This window comes from Ipomoea nil, unplaced genomic scaffold (genome assembly GCF_001879475.1).
Source record: "Ipomoea nil cultivar Tokyo-kokei standard unplaced genomic scaffold, Asagao_1.1 scaffold2921, whole genome shotgun sequence".
In the NCBI taxonomy this organism is placed as follows: domain Eukaryota; kingdom Viridiplantae; phylum Streptophyta; class Magnoliopsida; order Solanales; family Convolvulaceae; genus Ipomoea; species Ipomoea nil.
The window spans coordinates 2,907,501-2,924,909 of record NW_017619349.1 but is presented as its reverse complement, the minus strand read 5'-3'; the positions used below and the strand labels follow the sequence as shown (position 1 = coordinate 2,924,909).

The following is a 17,409-nucleotide window of genomic DNA, read 5'->3' as shown; positions in this document are numbered from 1 at the left end:
GCACCCGTGCGATGCACGGCCATGTTATTATGGTGAAATATATTAAAAATTGTTTTATTCATGATATATGTTTAATAAGGTTATAGACGTCACAAATACACAAAAAATAATATTTTATTGATAAATAAATAAAACAATTACAAATTATTAAAGATTTCTTTATAAACTACATTTTGGGTCTTTGTTTAAAAGACCTCTAGATTCCCCATAAATTAAGACCTTAAGACCATCCGGATTACTGACCCGAGATACTGCAACATATAATTGGCCATGATTAAAAATAGGTTTTTTCAATATCAAACCAACATGTGAAAGCGTCTGACCTTGACTTTTGTTGATTGTCATTGCATATGATAACATAAGTGGGAATTGCTTTCTTTGAAACTTGAATGGAAGTCTTGGGTCTGAAGGAGTCAAAGATAGCCTTGGTATCAGAACCTTTGTACCTGCGTTATTGCCAGCTATGATTTTCCCCTCAATAACATGATTTCCCAATTGTGTTACTATTAACCTTGTACCATTGCACAACCCCATCGAGTGATCTAAATTTCTCAACAGCATAACTGGAGTTCCAATTTTCAACGTTAAAGAGTGGTTTGGTACACCTGAGCACCTCAAGCTATTTAAAAATTCTGTTGTGTGTACCTGAGATTGCATATCAAAGTTTGCCTCAGCCTTGCAAACAGAATCACAACTCAAATATGTCCTTGATGCAGCTTGATTAATACCATTCATGTATTCATTGACCTCGTCAACAACATCTAATGTTGGAGCTAATATAGCTCTATCCTCTAATTGTCTTTCATCCATGTTGCCAGAACGGTATTCAGGGAATGTGCTTTCAACAATTTGTTTGATAGGATCAACCTCATTTTCTAATACAATGGAAGACGGCATTATTATATTGCAATCAACATCGTTGTCTTCACTAAGATTACCATCACCTAAATCCGCAATCCACTTGGCAAAACTATCTAACTTCTCCAAATCATCTTCATTAGTAACACATCGCAATCTTAAATTCTTCGTTAGACGAAGAACTTCACAATTATTCCACAAGTAAGATGAATTAATGCTGGCTTGTATTATATCTTGTCTAGTACCTTTCGGAATAACGGGTAGAATTTGTCTAAAGTCTCCACCCAACACCACTGTTTTCCCTCCAAATGTCATTGTTGAGCTCTTTGAATTCTTGAAACGCATTAAATCTCGCATTGTGCGATCCAATGCTTCAAAGCAATGTTTGTGCATCATCGGAGCTTCACCCCAAATTATTAATTTGGATTTGATTATCAATTCAGCAAGTGGACTGCCTTGCTTGATGTTGCAGGTGGAATCTTCATTAACACCAAGCGGTATAGCAAACCTGGAGTGTGCAGTCCTACCTCTAGGTAGCAGCAACGAAGCTATACCGCTTGATGCTACGTTTAGAACGACCTCGTCTTTGGATCGTAAAGCTGCTGAAATTGTCTCCCACAAAAATGTTTTTCCTGTTCCACCGTAACCATATACGAAATACATTCCACCTTTCTCATTTTCAACATCTCCCATCACCTTATTGTATATGAGTAGCTATTCATCAGTTAGTTTCGGATGCAACGAATTATGTTGATGCATTAGAGCTTCCCTATCATATGACATTTCCTCTAACAACAACCTATTACCACAAATCCAATCATTGTTTCCATCTGGCATTGGCATAGGTGGGTAATCTGATAGAGATTTGTTCCAAGCATTCAACAATTTCTCCATTTCAAGCATCGCAAAATTCTTTTTTTGAGATTCATTCATATTTAAATCTACAATTTTAATAAACAAATGTAAGATGTAATGCATTTAAACACAGATTTTAATAATAATATTAAAATAAATTATACCTGAGACTGAGAGGTTCCTTCTATAAACATATTCAGCATCATCTGATAAGTATTGCCAAACCATCTCCCAAACATTTTCTGGTTTGGACATCGAACTGGATGTTAAAAGGGTAACAAACAACTTCCGTAGAGAACTTGCTAAAGACCACGTTGCTGCCTCAGTGATTGCATCAATATACTCTTTATCATCTTCGATTAATCTGCGGGCATAACACGCATCTCTAAATGAATTGTATTGAACACCATCGACCTTTTTAATCTCATCAAATGAAGTCGGTCCACGAACTATATTAAGTAAACACCTAAGATAAAAGATCTCACCAGTATTTGGTGGCACATAAAAGATTCGCCCAATTGCCCAATTTCTTTGCCTAGGTTGCCATTCTCTTTTATCATTCTTCCAAACAAATTTGGTTGGCATTTGTGAATAAGTCAACTGCCTCCCTGCTGCATACTTTTTATTAGCTTCAAACCAGACAGTAAACATGCTTTGAGCTACTGTTGGTCGATTTACCACATCATCGACCAAATCGTCGTCATGAAATATTATTGATTGCTCATTGGGAAGATGGAAACTCAAACGCTCAACAGATGGGTTCCTAAATTGTATGTCAAACCCAAAAATCCTCCACGCAGCCTCAGGGGGTGAAATATATCTACAGTCATAGTACATCTTGATTTCATCTACAATTTTCCCAGTAGATTCTTCCACCCCACTGTTGTAGAATTCAGCTGTGACCCTATCATTCCCTTTGTTGACGTACTTGAATAAGTACTTTATTGATCTAGATTGGTTGCACCACTCCACATTAATATGAGCCTTGTACTTCATAAGCAAATGTCTATTGTGTGGCACAACATATCTACTATCAAGGTCAATCCCATTCTTCCGTATTGTACGACCATTATCTCGACGTCGATAGATTGGATATCCATCGAAATCCACTGTTGAGTTTTCAACAAATTTTTTGGGGAAGAATTTAGAGCAAATACCATTTATCATGCAAGGTGAGTTCTTCCTCGCTGCACCACATGGACCGTGAATCATAAATTCTTCTACAGCTTTATAATACTCAGGGTCACACAATTGACTTGGAATCTCAGCATGTGTATCTGCATCGCGCCAAAACGCCAAATAAAATGGCGATAATGAACAGTGTAGCGCCATATATGGCGCTGCACTGTTCATCCGCGGCAAATTAAAAATAGGGAAGAAAATTACCCTTTTGCCCTTACTTCTTTTTATAATTCCAAATGTATCCTTTATTTGTTTTATATGTAATTTTTTATTTTGTTAAATACTTATATTTAAAGTTTGTATTATTAAATAAAAATTATACCATTTTAAAGATCTCATTAATACGATCGAAACAAGACTAATATTGAATATATATTAATTAAAATTTCAAATACATCAAACATAACTAGAACATAATAAAAGTTAAAATACATACGCGATACATCAAACATGACTAGAACATAATACAAATTAAAATACATACGACATAATATTAATATTAGAAAATACAAACACAATTTAAAAATATATATAATAAAATTAATAATTTCCTAGTCCACTCCCACTTCCTCCCAAATTATTAAAGTATTGATCAAATTCACGATTTGATTCAACTCCTTCTCCATGCTCTTGATTTCTCTTTGCAACAATTTGTAGTTGTTGGCGTCTAATCGACTCACGCACAGCTGGATCTTCTATCAAATTTAAATTCACTGTACTCTTAAGATTTTGTTATCTTCTTTTTTGTTTTGCCAATGTTATTTTGTTCGCTGCATTTTAAGCTTTAAACAAATCAAGCTCATATTGTTTTTGGAATAGCTCATGATTGTGTTCGAACATTCCTTTGAACTGTGCAGTTTGTTGTTCCATTGCGGCAATAAATTGATTGCGCTCATCCGAGAGTTTTTGCTTCATCTTTTCCTTCTTCCTTCCCGTAGGACGTTAACCTACATTGTTAATTTCATTACAATGTTCATCAGATTCAAAATCATCATTCAAATCAACAGGAAATGAGGAAGAGCCTATTGACTTCTCGATTCCGAAAGATTGTGATTGTGATCCTTCAGAAGTTCTTTTTTCGACCTCCAACATTTAGCAAGCTTCCAGTTCTGCAATATTTCTGCATGTCTTTGACAATAGGCCACACATAATCAAACTTAAATCCACCTTTGAATTTGGGATCTTGCTTTACTAACTCCTTTGCTCTATCAAGCTCTTATAAATAAAATATAATTCAAATTAAACAACGCAATTAAAACAAAAAATAAGAAAAAACTAAATAACACAAATTTACAAGATACTCACAATATCTTGTTCAGATGCACCACTTGGGTTCATGTTCTCCATTTGTTGAATGCATCCTCTTAGTTTGCTGACCGATGTTGATATACTTGCCCAACGACTATGCAGCGATCTTGCAGTTCGGTCAGTACAAATGTGTGCTGGTAGCATACGAGCATATTCTTGTGTAATGTGTTCCCATAAATCTGTTCTAGAGCGATCATTGCCCTTTTTAGGATCTTGGGCAATATCCATAAATATAGTACAAAGGAGTTTATCTTCTTCATTTGAGTATGAGGAAGTTCGGATTGAACGTGAGGCTTTTGACATATTTCAATGACTATTAAAGTAGAAAGAAATGTAAAGAGATTTTGATATTCAAAAGATAGGTGGTATTACTTCTAAAATATTATTGCAGTATTTATAGAGATACAAGCATACCAAATGAACGGATGTGATCTTCGCGATCTAATCTAACGGTTCAAAGCAATTCAGATAAAAGCTGATTCAAAGATGCATGTGATAGCTTTTATTGGAATATGTGTGGAAAAGGACAAACATACCAATGAACGGATGTGATCTTCGCGATCTAACCTAACGGTTCAAAGCAATTTAGATAAAAGCTGATTCAAAGATGCATGTGATAGCTTTTATTGGAATATGTGTGAAAAATGACAAGCATACCAATGAACGGATGTGATCTTCGTGATCTAATCTAACGGTTCTAAGCAATTCAGATAAAAGCTGATTCAAAGATGCATGTGATAGCTTTTATTGGAATATGTGTGAAAAAGGACAAGCATACCAATGAACGGATGTGATCTTCGCGATCTAATCTAACGGTTCAAAGCAATTCAGATAAAAGCTGATTCAAAGATGCATGTGATAGCTTTTATTGGAATATGTGTGGAAAAGGACAAGCATACCAATGAACGGATGTGATCTTCGCGATCTAATCTAACGGTTCTAAGCAATCCAGATAAAAGCTGATTCAAAGATGCATGTGATAGCTTTTATTGGAATATGTGTGAAAAAGGACAAGCATACCAATGAACGGATGTGATCTTCGCGATCTAATCTAACGGTTCTAAGCAATTCAGATATCTTTTATACCAAAGATACATGTGATATCTTTTATCCCTATAAAAACGTTCTGCACCACCAACAAATTGAACATTCATCCTTATCATCTATCTCTAAACATACGAATTCAAATATGAATTCCAACACTGGAAAACGTCCTATGCCATTTTCTTCATCATCATCCTCATCATCGGATTCCGAGCACAATCTCGCAAGTGCAATACGAGCACAAACACAATTATTAACCAATGCATATACTAGCCACAACCTTGCCATAGCTTCCTACATGGAATATATGGATAATCAACCCCCAAGCCATGGAGGTTCGACTTTTGGTCATAGAGTGATTCATCGTGATCGTGAAGAAGCAGATCGAAGATTATGGAATGATTATTTTTCAGAGTATCCAAAATATTCTGAAGCAATGTTTCGTAGACGATTTCGAATGAGTCGAAATTTGTTCCTGCGAATTGCCAATGCTGTTAAAGGCCATGACAACTATTTTGTGCAACGGAAGGATAGAATCGGTAGACTGGGCTTATCTACTTTACAAAAAGTTACAGCGGCGTTTCGAATTTTGGCATACGGAATACCAGCAGATGCAACAGATGAATATATCCAGATTGGAGAATCAACTGCAATTGAAAGTTTGAAGAGATTCTGTCAAGCAATTGTAGAGGTCTTTGGAGAGCGATATCTAAGAGCACCTGATGCTAATGATGTTGCACGGTTGCTTCAAATTGGCCAAAAACGTGATTTTTCAGGGATGCTTGGGAGTTTAGATTGCATGCACTGGACTTGGAAAAATTGTCCAACCGGCTGGGCTGGACAATATGCTGGGCGGAGTAGAGAACCAACTATTATTCTTGAAGCTGTAGCTGATTATGATTTGTGAATTTGGCATGCACATTTTGGCATGCCGGGGTCTAATAACGACATTAATGTCTTGGAGGGATCTCATTTGTTTGCAAATCTTGCAAACGGTGTAACACCTCCTTGTCATTATGTTATTCAAGGACAGAACTACAACACATGATATTATTTAACCGATGGTATATATCCAAAATGGTCCACATTGGTACAAACAATCCATGAACCTCGAGGGCCAAAAAAGAAGTTATTTGCGATGATGCAAGAATCGTGTATAAAAGACGTAGAACGTGCATTTGGAGTTCTCCAATCACGATTTGCAATAGTCAAGGGACCGACACGTTTTTGGGATAAATGTGTATTGCATGATATAATGTCATCGTGCATCATAATGCACAGTATGATCATTGAGGATGAACGTGATGAGCAAGCAGATATACAAGGTTGGAATGAAGCATCGGCTCCTGAAGTTGATATAGCTAGAGATGAAAACATTATATTTCAAGAATTTTTTGCTCGGCATAGACAAATTAAAGATAAAGAAGCTCATTATGCACTCCGTAATGCATTAATTGAGCATTTGTGGGAATGATATAGTAATTCCGATAATTAAATGTACTAGATGTTGTATGCTATATTATTATTGGAATAAATTCAATTTTCAAAAATATTGTTAAATTTGATTTTTTTAAAATAATTAATCTTATAAAAAATTAATATTAATAAAAATTATTGTTTACATCATAAGTTATAATTTATATTAAACTAATGAAGTTCGAACTAAATTATATTAAACTAATTATATTCGAACTAATAATTGAGAAATTAAATTATTTTAGTGTAAAAGTTTGGTGTTTTGGTGTTTTGGTGTTTTGGTGTAAATGGGTTGGAGATGAATAAAATTTGGTGTGAGAATATGCTGGGAATATTCCTTCTGATGTGACATTTGCTGGAAAAATTTGGTGTTTTGGAGATAGAGGGGTTGGAGATGCTCTAATCGCAGCTAGTGGTATACATATTTGATCTTGAGTATGTCTACTCCTAATATGCTACCCATGCGATGCATGAAATGAATATTGAACAACATTATAATAATATTATTTATTAAAAAATACATAACCTAATATCAACATAGTTGCAATTCATATTCATATTCATATTCATATATATATATATATATATATATATATATATATATATATATATATATATATATATATTACGGAGTACAATAATAACAATAACAATAACACTAACACTAATAATAATAAGCATTCAAAAAAAAACACTAATAATAATAATAATAATAATAATAATAATAATAATAATAATAATAATAATAATAATAAAATAATAATAATAATTATTATTATTAATCGCAGCTAGCGGTATACATATTTGATCTTGAGTATGTCTACTTCTGTTCATGGATTACCCAAGCCACGACAGTTCCAACTCAGCGTACTCATTGGGATGGGCGGGTCTAGTAACCAGATCCCGCCTGATGCAAGTTTTTTGAAATATCCGCCATAGTAATGTCACTGCCACTAATTACCCCATTCCTGCTTCCGCCACCCATCCAACAATAATGCCGTGTGTCCACCATCAGAATTCGTTGTCGTGCTTGCCGCTTCAGATTGCACCGGGTTGCCGTCTTTATCAAGTAGCCATGGTGCACCAATTTTGCGTGGACCCCTCCTTATTCCAGCACGCAGATCATCATTGAAAGGATAACTTTCCACTGGCAACCCCGCATTCCTTGCGCCCAAACAGTACTTGTGGAGATGGTCGAACATACCACAAAAGAAACAAAAGTTGTGGAGTATTAGCTTTCGTATTTAAAATTCACCCAACATGTAGTCTTGTAACGGTTCATGAATTTCATACGTACGTCGCTTTATGGGTTTCGCTACAGGAATGGAAACCCTAATCCGGTAAAACATCTTCCACGGAGCATTAGCAAACCTATCATCAGATTTCAGAAAAGAGCCCAAAAAATTCCCTATCTGTTCAAGAATTCCACTAGATGTATACCCCAATGGGAGATCATGAACCTGTATCCACATATCAACCGTATCCAGTGGAACCCTAATCGGAATAACACCATCCAGGACTTGCTTGCAAACCAAGGTACTATTCTCAAACGACCACGAACCGCCATCGAGAACCAGCTGCATGTCCGTTTCATGGTAGAAAACAAACAAAAAGAGGTTAGGTTGTATTTCTGTCACCTGAACACCCTTAACCGGCTGCCAAACCGAGGCCATAACCTGGCTCATGAACTCCACCTTCACAATCTTCGTTGTCAAAAATCTGCCCACAAGTTTCCATGTATCACGGCGCTCCTCCGACGCATCACCGTCACCCTCCCCACACGGCTCGAAAACAGTCTCATCCTCCTCCAACGCAATATCACTCCACCTCGCCGTAATCCTCCCTACCTCCTCCACGGTTGCTGCGTCGTCCATCCGGGAGGTTCCTTCATGTTGCGCCATGCTCGCCGATTGCAAGAGAGAAGAAAACGCTAAACACCGCTTGAAAACCCTAGAAAAGTCGAGGGAAAGATGAGAGAACCCTAGAGAGCTAGAGAGAGAATTTTTTTACGCAATATGCTATTATTATGTTGATTTTAAAGTTTATTGTTACTTGTATTATTATTTGAATTTGATTTTTTTTGAAAGAAATTTGAATTTGAAATAACTACTTTAATTATATAACTAACGTATTTAAATAAAACTTGTAAATAAAATAACGGGCAATATTTGTCGAAAATCTCCACCAAAAACTTATTCATTTGAAAAAAGATTATTTATATAAGAACTATATTTATTTTATATCTAATTTCACATCTTTATATATATATGAAGTCAAATTAATTATAATTAAAATTTAAATTAATATATACACAAATTATATTAAATATAAAATTTTACCAATAAATTTAAACACAATAAACTTTTTTCTATACTTCATTCTATCTTTTCAAAACTTTACCAATATGCACTTCAAATGTTCATATTAAGAATTTTTTAATTTTTATTTTGAAAAAAGTCATAGAATTGAATGATCGAGTCAAACATGTACGCCCAGTAATTTTTTATTATCTGCCTAGCTGGTGATGTTAAGGGAAAACATTAAAAAACGTGTTGCTCAAATAATTGAGCAACTAGTAAACCTTTTTTTAGATCAGAGATTCTGTATACAAACAATCAAAACCAAATAAATTAATTAATAAAATAAATATACTGCAATATACTACAATTTATTATTATTATTTCTCTAAGAAAAAAAATAATGCCAAAAATGTGGTTGTTAGGAGTCGGTAGACGAGCTTGGAATAAATTTTGTTTTTAAAACATTGACCTGTAAAACGCATTATTATTATTATTATTGTTATTGTTATTATTATTGTTGTTGTTATTTCTCTCAAGAAAAACAAATAATAATGCCAAAAATGTGGTTGTTAATTAGGAGTCGGTAGACGAGCTCTGTATAAATTTTGTAAAACATTGACCTGTTAAACTTATTATTATTATTATTATTATTATTATTATTATTATTATTATTATTATTATTATTATTATTATTATTATTATTATTATTATTATTATTATTATTATTATTATTATTATTGTTATTATTGTTATTATTGTTATTATTATTATTATTATTATTATTATTATTATTATTATTATTGTACACTACTGGAAATTATGGAATTTCCGACCACCTGAAAGTGATCTTAAATCAAGTCGAAAGTCTTGTTCCGACCACTTTTGGTATCCGGAAAAACCTTTGTTGCTATTTCCGACCACTTTTTGGTATCAACTTGATTTAAGATCACTTTCAGGTGGTCGGAAATTTCATAATTTCTAGTAGTGGTAGTAGTAGTAGTTTTTTTGTTTCAAGTTTGTTGTTTTCATATTGTTTGTCCTATCGACATTAACATATGAATTGGTAGCTCATTTGATTCGTGGAAAAGAATTGACGAGAAATTGAATATAAATACATAAAAATTAATTAGAATATTCATTTTATTGTTTGATTGGTGAAAAATAAGTTGTTGAAAATAATATAAGAATTCATATATCTTTTTTAGGGTGAAATTATCTTACAGATCCTTATCCGTAAGAAGGATGTCGGGTTATTTATACGGAAAAATATAAGGGATAAAGTACAAATAAGCCATTGAACTATTTGAAAATCAGCAATTAAGCCATCCAACTCAAATAACCTCCAAATAAGCCCTAGATCTTCTAGACTTCTATCTTAATAGTTCAGTCTCCCAAATTAGGGGTTTTCTCTCTCTTTCTCCCAGATTAGGGTTTGACAACTTCCGCAGAGCAGCATCTGATCGGGGTACCGTAGCTTGGCTTCGACGGACGGAACATAGCGTGATACCATGGCAGCAGCGACGCAGCAGAACCAGGATGAAGGAATGGAGAGGATGACCGAGAGATGGGCTGATATGGTGTTGGAGGATGAAGAATGTGGCGTTGAAGCTGGCGGCCTTTACCAGCCGGTCGACGAGGAGGGCAAGCAGGTGTATTCGGTGGTTGGGCGCTTCCTCACGGCTAAATTGATTAAAGTTGAATACATGCGACACGTGATGGCCTCGGCATGGATGCCGGTTATGGGGATGAGAGTCACGGAACTGCACTCTAATTTGTTCTTATTTGCCTTCTATCACGTCACGGACATGAAGCGGGTGTTAGAGGAGGGACCGTGGTCGTTTGAAAATCATACACTTGTATGTCGCCAGGTATGTGATGGTTTTTTGCCGGGGGAAGTTAAGCTGGATACCGTAGACATGTGGGTACAGGTTTATGATTTGCCGATGGGGTATACATCGAATGCAATATTGGAACAAGTTGGGAATTTTGTGGGAACGTTCATTCGGTGTGATGATCGTAAAGTGGGTGGATCCTGGAGAACGTTTTACCGTGTGCGTGTGTCGGTGCCGGTGGACAAGCCCCTAAAGCGGAGAATGAAATTGATACGCAGGGATAAGTCTTGGGGATGGGTAAATCTGAAGTACGAACGACTACATAATTTCTGCTTTTGTTGTGGATTATTAGGCCATCTTGATAAGTTTTGTGTGAAGGCTCGGGTGTCCGGTATTATGCCTGAGTCGTACCCGTACGGGCCGTGGATGAGGGCAGGGAAAGTCAGAGGGCCGAGGCCGATAGGAGCTTCGTGGTTGTTGCCACCGGTTGGTGGAATAAAACCGATGGAGGCAGACGGCAAAGGGGGTGAAACGGAGGCCATGGATGAGGTTGTAATGGCGCAGCATCAGGCTGTTTCGGATGAGGATGTTATGGCCTCATCCAAACGCCGCCGTGCGGATACATCAGAAGTGGAGGGGGCGGGTACGGTGGTGAGTGATGAGGGGGCAACCAATACCGTTTCAAAAAACTTGCATGCGGCGGGTCTTGTTTCACAGGCCCGCCCGACCCAATGAGTACGCTAAGTTGGAACTGTCGTGGCTTGGGCGATCCACGTACAGTTCGTGAAATAGAGGGCATGGTGTCCCGGAAGAAGCCTGATTTTGTGTACCTGATGGAAACTAAAGTAGGACGAGACAATGCAGAGAGGTTACGAGTGATGCTTGGGTTTGAAGGGTTGTTTTATGTGGATCCTGTAAGAATGGGTGGTGGTTTGGCTTTGTTATGGAGAAAGAATGATACGGCAAGACTCATAAGTTTCTCGAAAAATTATATTGATTTGGAAATTAGCATACCTGGTTTCCCGAATTGGCGGATGACTTGTTATTATGGTTTTCCACTCCGGAGTAGAAGAAGGGAGGCATGGAATCTCATTAAATCATTAAAGCCACAATCCAGTCTACCATGGGTTATGATAGGGGATTTTAATGATCTCTTATTCCAGCACGAGAAGAGGGGAGGTAATCCACATCCCAATTACCTTTTACGGGGTTTTGGGGAGGCCATTGAGTATTGTGGCATGACTCAACTACCAATGGAGGGTTATCAGTTTACATGGGAGAAGGGGAAGGGTACAGATCGGTGGATGGAAGAGAGACTGGACAAAGTGTTGGCCACAAATACCTGGCGCGATAGTGTCCCGGGGGCAAGAGTGACTAATATACTGACCAGAAGATCGGATCACTCCTTTCTCTTTCTGGGGATTCATGACCTGGTAGGGAGGGGGAGGACTCGAAGAAAACAATTCCGGTTTGAGATGGCATGGGTCTATGATGAGGGCTGTAGGGCTGTGGTTGAGGAGTCATGGAACGAGAAAAGACATGATGGGCTACATGAGTGCATTGCATATTGTGGAAAGTGGTTATCTCGTTGGGGGGGTGATCGTTACCATAAGTTTGGAGAACGAATTAAGCAGTTCCGGGGTGACCAATTACGGTTGAGAGGGCGAACGGACCCAGAATCGTTGACTGAATTCCAGCGACTGGAGGAGGAGTTGAGCCGTGTTGAGGCCCAGGAGGATGCATACTGGAAACAAAGAGCAAAACAACATTGGTTGAAAAATGCTGATGCCAATACAAGATTTTATCACAGGTATGCTTCTCACCGTAAAAAGAAAAACTTGCTAACTAGAATTATGGATAATACTGGGGATTGGGTGGAAGGGGAGGCGATGAATGATGTAATCTTGGGTTATTTTGCCAATATCTTTTGCTCTAGTAATCTGGAGGATGGGCAGGATCTATTTGAGAAAGTTACACCGAAAGTTACACAGGAGCATAATGATGCATTACTACAACCCTTTAGGGTGGATGAGGTTAGGAGTGCTCTTTTTGCAATGTTTCCTGATAAGGCACCAGGCCCGGATGGAATGAATCCAGGCTTTTACCAGCACTTCTGGGATGTGGTAGGTGGGGATCTGGCGAATTATATTGTTGAATGCCTTAATACTCGAGTTTTTCCCTCTGCATTAAATGAAACGAATGTTGTGTTAATACCAAAAAAGGATATGCCTGAGCTGGTGACAGATTTAAGACCCATAGCCCTGAGTAATGTTGTTTATAGGGTAATGGCGAAAATGATTACACAGAGAATGAAGCCCTTGATGGATAATATTATATCTGGTACACAAAGTGCATTTATACCGGATAGGCTCATTACTGACAATATTTTGATAGCAGCGGAAGTGGGCCACTTTCTGAATAGGAAACAATGTGGAATGGTTGGCTGGGGAGCTTTAAAGTTAGATATGGCAAAGGCTTATGATCGAATGGAATGGCCTTTCCTGCAAGGGATGTTAAAGGCGTTGGGATTTGATGAGAGATGGGTGGACCTAATTATGTTATGCGTGACTACAGTGTCTTATAGATTTTTGATAAATGGCTCTCCTAGTGACCCGGTCACGCCTACACGTGGTCTCAGACAGGGGGATCCATTTTCACCATATCTTTTTATTATATGTGCAGAAGGGCTATCCCTACTACTTCAACAGGCACAGGATAATGGTTTAATTCATGGTTGCAGAGTGGCACGAGGAGCACCCCCGATTTCTCATTTATTCTTCGCGGATGACAGCCTCTTGTTCTTTAAAGCTAATCAGAATGAGGCAGTTGAGGTTAAAAATTGTTTGGCCAGGTATGAAATTCTCTCGGGACAAGTGGTCAATTACCATAAGTCTAGTATTTGTTATAGCAAGAATACATGTAGTGGGGATAGGGAGATGGTGGCGCAGATCCTGGGTGTTGCCCAAGCTCCGAATTTTGGTAAATATCTGGGTTTACCGGCTTTTGTAGGAAGGAATAAAAAGGCTGCTTTTGCATATATTGAGGATAAAATCAGGCAGAGAATCAGCTCATGGAATAAGAAACTCTTAACGCAGGCAGGTAAAGAGGTATTATTGAAAAGTGTAGTCCAGGCAATGCCTACCTTCTCAATGAGTGTTTTTCTATTGCCGTTATCGGTCTGTGCAGCTATTGAACGAACCATGAATCGATATTGGTGGGGATCAGGAACTGACAGGGGTATTCATTGGAAGGCATGGGATAAATTGTGTGTACCCAAGAAATATGGAGGCCTGGGTTTCAAGGATCTGAAGGCATTTAATTTGGCTATGTTGGGGAAGCAAGCATGGCGTTTCCTAACTAATACTGATTCATTGGTATCCCGTGTCTATAAAGCTAGGTATTACCCTAAGCTATCTTTCTCTGATGCGAGTGTAGGGAATAATCCTAGCTACTGCTGGAGGAGTATTATGGCTGCTAAAGAATTAATTACCAGTGGGGTGCGACGACGTATTGGAAATGGTGAGTCGACGTTAGTATGGAAGGATCCTTGGCTCCAGGATGAGTTGGATCCTATGGTCCAGACTGAGATGCCGTTACAGCTAGCAGATGCTAAGGTTGCAGGGTTGATTGACCAAACAACTGGATCATGGGATCCCCACATTTTAGCAGATATTTTCCATCCAAATGATATACCTAGAATCCTAAAGATCCCCATCTCCCCGGATTATGAAGATACTTGGTATTGGTACGGAGATCCTAATGGTTGCTACTCAGTGAAGAATGGATACAGGCTTATAGTGGGCACCTATAATGCTAGCATGGGTCTTGATAAATGGAACACCCTATGGCGACTCAAGATACCACCAAAATGGAAAATGTTCCTATGGAGAGCTATGAGCAATATATTACCCACTACTAATAACTTGCTTATAAAAAGGGTGGAAGTTGATCCGACATGCGCAATGTGTGGTTTAATGCATGAAGATATAATGCACTCATTAGTGTTGTGTGACTATGCAAAAGCCATATGGAGCCAATCTAACCTTCCCATCCCCCAAGTTGTGACAAATGTTTTTTATGAATGGTTTGGAACATTGTTAGATGTTCTAGATTCTGATGTAATATTGTTTGCAGCTGCGATACTATACAATATTTGGAGGGCCCGGAACGAAGCGGTGTGGAATGCTTATCTACCAATGCCCAAGAAAGTGTTAGCCACGGCCTTAGCCGTCATGAAGGCATGGCAGCGCCTACATGTTACTGCCGACCAGCCGAATGCTGTCCACCAACACCCCACGGTACCGCCGCAAGCTGCGTTACCACCCAGCTCTCCCGTGTTATTGCAACAACAGCCGCCACCTCAACATGCCGAAGATCATCTACCCCAACCAAGGCGGTGTCTCATCGATGCAGGGTATCACCCAACGTCCATGACGGCCACCGCTGGAGCAGTATTGTTCACCCACACTGGCGACTATATATCAGCGTTCTCTGCACCTCCGCAAAGCTGCTTCTCACCGCTTATGGCGGAGGCTATGGCGTGCAAGGAGGTATTATCATGGCTCAAGAATCGGGGGGAACAATCAGTTAACCTCTTCACAGATTGTCAGACGCTACTCTCTTATTTGTCGTTAACTACTATCCAGACACGATCCTATCTTGGTTACGTCCTGGAAGACTGCAGAACCTATTTAAGTATGTTTGATTATTGTTCGGTTAATTTTATTTCTAGATCGCATAATACTTTAGCTCATACTTTAGCAACTGCTGCTTTTAATTATACATTACCGATGTACTGGGACAATGTCCCCCCTGACTCTATTTTGATTCATCTACAAATACAACCCAATGGTTGACCTTCAAAAAAAAAAAAAAAAACCTCCAAATAAGCCATTGAACCTACAAAAAAAGATCAATTAACATTTTTAACAGGTTATATTACCCTTTTTGCTGACTGGATTGCCACATATGTATTTTATTATTTATTTATTTATTTATTATTATTATTATTATTATTATTATTATTATTATTATTATTATTATTATTATTATTATTATTATTATTATTATTATTATTATTATTATTATTATTATTATTATTATTATTATTAATCATTTGTAAACAGCACACCCACCGGCAGAACTCGGCCATGCCGGAACATCTTGAATCTGCCATCCACAACAAGCAGTTCCAGAGCAACCATCCATTGAAAGGTCACCGGAAAAATACTCCACCAACAGCCAAGACATGAGCATTAACACTGGATGACTGGAAGAAGAGGGCTCGAGCCAAGCAACCGACAAATCTAAAAAAGCTCCAAGCTGCAAAAATCTCCAAACTCGAAGAACATCCAGCGAGCCACACAACAATCTGCAAAAATCTCACGGAGACCGCTCCAAACTGGTCGGAAAACACAGGGAACGCCGGAAAATCATAATCCCAACGCACAGACACTCCAACTCCACACCACACCACAACAAGCACACTGGAAGACTTAGCCGGAGATATTCCCCACGCACCAACTGCCGCCGGCAGAAAATACACAAACAGCTACTAACGAGACCAAAGCACTACGCCACAAACCCCACCCCTGACCCCACAGACCGTCCTCAATGAATAAATAGGTCGCCAGAGCCCGGAGATAGCCATCAACACACATTCTTGGTCGTGAGCATAAACACTTTAAGACTAGCAGAAGAAAGCACACCCAGTAACCCACTCAACATCAGATGAAGATAACTCCTTGCCGGAACCATATTCGTGGTCGCATGAAGGACCCGTTGAAAATCACGTACCTGGGAAGAGGAGCGAGCCACCATCTCGCAAAATGTAAACCGCATTTTTTTTTATAAAACCAACCTGGGAACAGAAGCTCCATTTCCTCCGGTCACCGTGGAAAATGGATAACCAAAGCTTGAAGCGGGTAGTCATGTCTGTACTGCCTTGTCCAGGAAGCATGTGGACGCCAGTAATGGTGGTCGCCGGAACAAAAGTCAACAAAGAGTTCAAATCTTTTCCAATCCAAAAAGCATCTCCCATGCATTTTAATATTTTAATGGTACAAAGAGGGCCATCAAGTATTACAAACACATTGCCACGAAAGCAAGAAGAGTTTGATTTTTCAAAAAAACAAATCCTTTGTATTAATTCTCATCGGAACAGTGAAAGGATTCACAGTCGCACCACCAACATAATTCCAAAAATAATTCGCAATTGTATTATGCAAGTCTTTAGTGTTAATCCAATCCAAAATAGTGACAGCATGTTTGGTTCACGGAATGAATTTGGAGGGAATAGGAATGCTATTCCACATGGAATAGGTAAGGAATAGAATATGAATTGTATTCTGTTGTTTGGTTGGCTGAAGGAATAGACTTTAGTAATTGTATTCCAGTGTTTGGTTGGTTAAAGGAATAGAAATGGAATAGGTTTTAAAGACATAAATACCCTTATACATAATAATAATAATAATAATAATAATAATAATAATAATAACAATAATAATAATAATGAATATGATTATTTATTTATATTTATATTTGTATTTATATAC

General features: G+C 37.9%; 3 protein-coding genes and 1 pseudogene across 3 annotated transcripts; 2 read left to right on the top strand and 2 right to left on the bottom strand.

Annotated features, from left to right (window-relative positions):
- Window positions 1-159: 159 nt before the first annotated feature.
- On the bottom strand, window positions 160-1,551 carry LOC109160822 (ATP-dependent DNA helicase pif1-like). Its single transcript, XM_019309066.1, has one exon. The coding sequence runs from the start codon at window positions 1,549-1,551 to the stop codon at window positions 160-162; it is 1,392 nt and encodes a 463-aa protein (XP_019164611.1).
- Window positions 1,552-1,572: 21 nt separating this feature from the next.
- On the bottom strand, window positions 1,573-3,045 carry LOC109160821. The gene is made up of 2 exons (XM_019309065.1): window positions 1,878-3,045; window positions 1,573-1,799 (listed from the first exon to the last, which is right to left on the bottom strand). The coding sequence occupies exons 1-2, from the start codon at window positions 3,043-3,045 to the stop codon at window positions 1,573-1,575; spliced, it is 1,395 nt and encodes a 464-aa protein (XP_019164610.1).
- A 2,347-nt stretch (window positions 3,046-5,392) lies between these two features.
- On the top strand, window positions 5,393-6,721 carry LOC109160820 (annotated as a pseudogene).
- A 4,931-nt stretch (window positions 6,722-11,652) lies between these two features.
- LOC109160819 lies at window positions 11,653-15,711 on the top strand. The gene has a single exon (XM_019309064.1). The coding sequence runs from the start codon at window positions 11,653-11,655 to the stop codon at window positions 15,709-15,711; it is 4,059 nt and encodes a 1,352-aa protein (XP_019164609.1).
- The last annotated feature ends 1,698 nt before the right edge of the window (window positions 15,712-17,409 follow it).